The sequence below is a fragment of the Charadrius vociferus genome, unplaced genomic scaffold, assembly GCF_000708025.1.
Source record: "Charadrius vociferus isolate BGI_N301 unplaced genomic scaffold, ASM70802v2 scaffold365, whole genome shotgun sequence".
NCBI lineage: Eukaryota > Metazoa > Chordata > Aves > Charadriiformes > Charadriidae > Charadrius > Charadrius vociferus.
In genome coordinates, this window is record NW_009648559.1 from 2415446 (window position 1) to 2417532 (window position 2087).

At 41.0% G+C, this 2087-nt stretch overlaps 2 protein-coding genes across 2 annotated transcripts in view; one reads left to right on the forward strand and one right to left on the reverse strand.

Annotated features, from left to right (window-relative positions):
• Positions 1-1522, reverse strand: part of GATM (glycine amidinotransferase (L-arginine:glycine amidinotransferase)) — a 29412-nt gene extending 27890 nt beyond the window's left edge. Inside the window, exons 1-3 of the mRNA XM_009886166.1 lie at positions 1482-1522; positions 987-1018; positions 26-195 (exon numbers count right to left, since the gene is read on the reverse strand). Coding sequence (XP_009884468.1) covers positions 26-195; positions 987-1018; positions 1482-1522 — 243 coding nt within the window. The remainder of the gene's footprint in view (positions 1-25; positions 196-986; positions 1019-1481) is intronic.
• A 469-nt stretch (positions 1523-1991) lies between these two features.
• Positions 1992-2087, forward strand: part of SLC27A2 (solute carrier family 27 (fatty acid transporter), member 2) — a 12890-nt gene continuing 12794 nt past the window's right edge. The window contains exon 1 of the mRNA XM_009886167.1: positions 1992-2055. Coding sequence (XP_009884469.1) covers positions 1992-2055 — 64 coding nt within the window. The remainder of the gene's footprint in view (positions 2056-2087) is intronic.

Below are 2087 nucleotides of genomic sequence, written 5' to 3' on the forward strand. Positions count from 1 at the left end.
CCGGGGCTTCTCGGTTGAACCCTACCCCGCCCCGAGGGGGCTCCTCGCCGGGCCGGTCGGTGCGCTGAGGTGGCGGGGGGGGAGGCAGCGCCGCCGTTTCCCGCTTTGGGGCTCCGCGGCGGGCGGGAGCGGGGGGACACTTTCTTCTGATTGCGTGCCGTCCTCTAAAGCTGAACTTGGGGGTCTGAGAAGTTGCTTCAAAGCAGATAAAAGGAAAAGGCGTCCAAATCATTTGCACCGTGTTTTCATTTTCAGCTCATGTACAAGACGTGGGCATTGAGCTCTGATACCTTGTTAGCTATTTGATAAGGGTAACGAAGACCTAGAAATAAAATAGCCCTCGACTATAAACAACAGAATTGATTCACAGTTATGTTCACACACATGTCCAGATTAGAAATAAGCAAGGTAATGCAGGGGAGTTCTCTCGCTGCAGCTGAACAGCAACTTAGACACGTGAAGGTGATTGCAGTCTATAGAAAAGCATTTGTCAGGTTTCAGTTCAAAGAAAAAGGCATGAATCCATGTAGACAAACTCTATTCCTTTTCCATAGAAGAGAATGCCACATTAGTATGTTTTCAATGGAGACTGTGTTCTGTTCTGTAAAGAGCAGAGACCTTATTTCATGCCCATCCTTTATATATATTTGCATCTATATGCATATATACAATGTTAATTACTAACCACATGGGAAGTCAAAAGATACTCTTTATCTGCCTAGAGTTAACAAGTTCTACATGAATATATACTTTGTCTCAGTTAGTTGAACTCATTCCTCTATTGTACGTAACTGAAATATTTTACATACCCCAAAATTTTTGGAGTTCAAATGAAATTTTCTCTTTTTGGGATAAATTTCTGCCTCACTGAGAATTCTGTGCAATTGCTGAACTTTCAAAATTAATCAGTATTTGAGTTATTAGCATATGTGGGAAAAGCTATTGTGTATCATAGGAAATGTGTTTTTCTTCCTTCTATAACATACTCGCCTCAAATTTTCCAAACAAGTCTTCAGGTCTGAGGAGAAAAAAAAAAAAAAGTAAAAGAAAAAAGTGAGCCTTATTCATAAAAATTTACTATGTACTTGACTCCACTAGTGATTGCTGGACATTAGAAGAAAGAAATCTATGTCTTTTCTGTTCTCTCTGTCCTTATTAAGTTTCATGGAGTAGCAAGATAATAAAGGATGCAGACAAAAATATTGTGTTATCAGAACTTACCATCACATGAGATCCTGCCTGTGTGCTTGAACAAATAAGTTTCTGAAAATAAATATGCTGAATTCATTAATACAGTTTATATGTCATTAAAGTTACTTATACCTACAACAAAATATGGATTTCAAAGTTTATTGGAGGGTTATTTATCTCCATGAAAGTGGTATTGAGGATTCATTTAAATCCCATTGATTATCTGTTCAAGTAAAGCGCCTGTGAGTTGGAAGGCTTTTAGTGTGGATTCCTAAAGAAACAATGTGTACATAATTGCATCAGCTGTCTGGTCATTTTCACGTGGATCCATTATCCAATTATCCAGCTTCTGAAGGGAATAAAAGTCTCGGGGACAACTACATTCTTTCCAACTTGGTTGAAACCAGCAGTAGAGGAGGGAGACCTGCATTGCTGCTTCAGTAAGAGAAAGGCTAATGGGACTTGATCATGCAGGGATAACTGAAATCATGTGCTCTTGTTGGTTGGAGATACCAGAGGGAATGTGAGAAGAACTGGGATTAATCCAGGCACGTGTAAGAGACAGGCATAGGGAGAGACAGAACACAACTAATCTAGGAGTCCAGGTTTCAGTAATACCACTACTTACTAAGTCACTCTTCATTCTGCTTTTTAGTGTTTCTTCCATTTGTGTTGGGACTTGAGAAAGACGAGTTTCATCATTATGCATAAAGCATAATGGTGATTTAAGCAGTGGCTAACTTCGTGTGGGCACTTGCCAGGTGAGGTATTTCCCCACGGTGCAGAGGGAAGGTAGCACCATGGAGCTGGCGATGCCAGATGTACACTCCCTCAGAGTCCCAGAGGGACTGCAGGCAAGGGGAAGTGTGCTTGGATTGCTCCTCTGCAATTCTGTT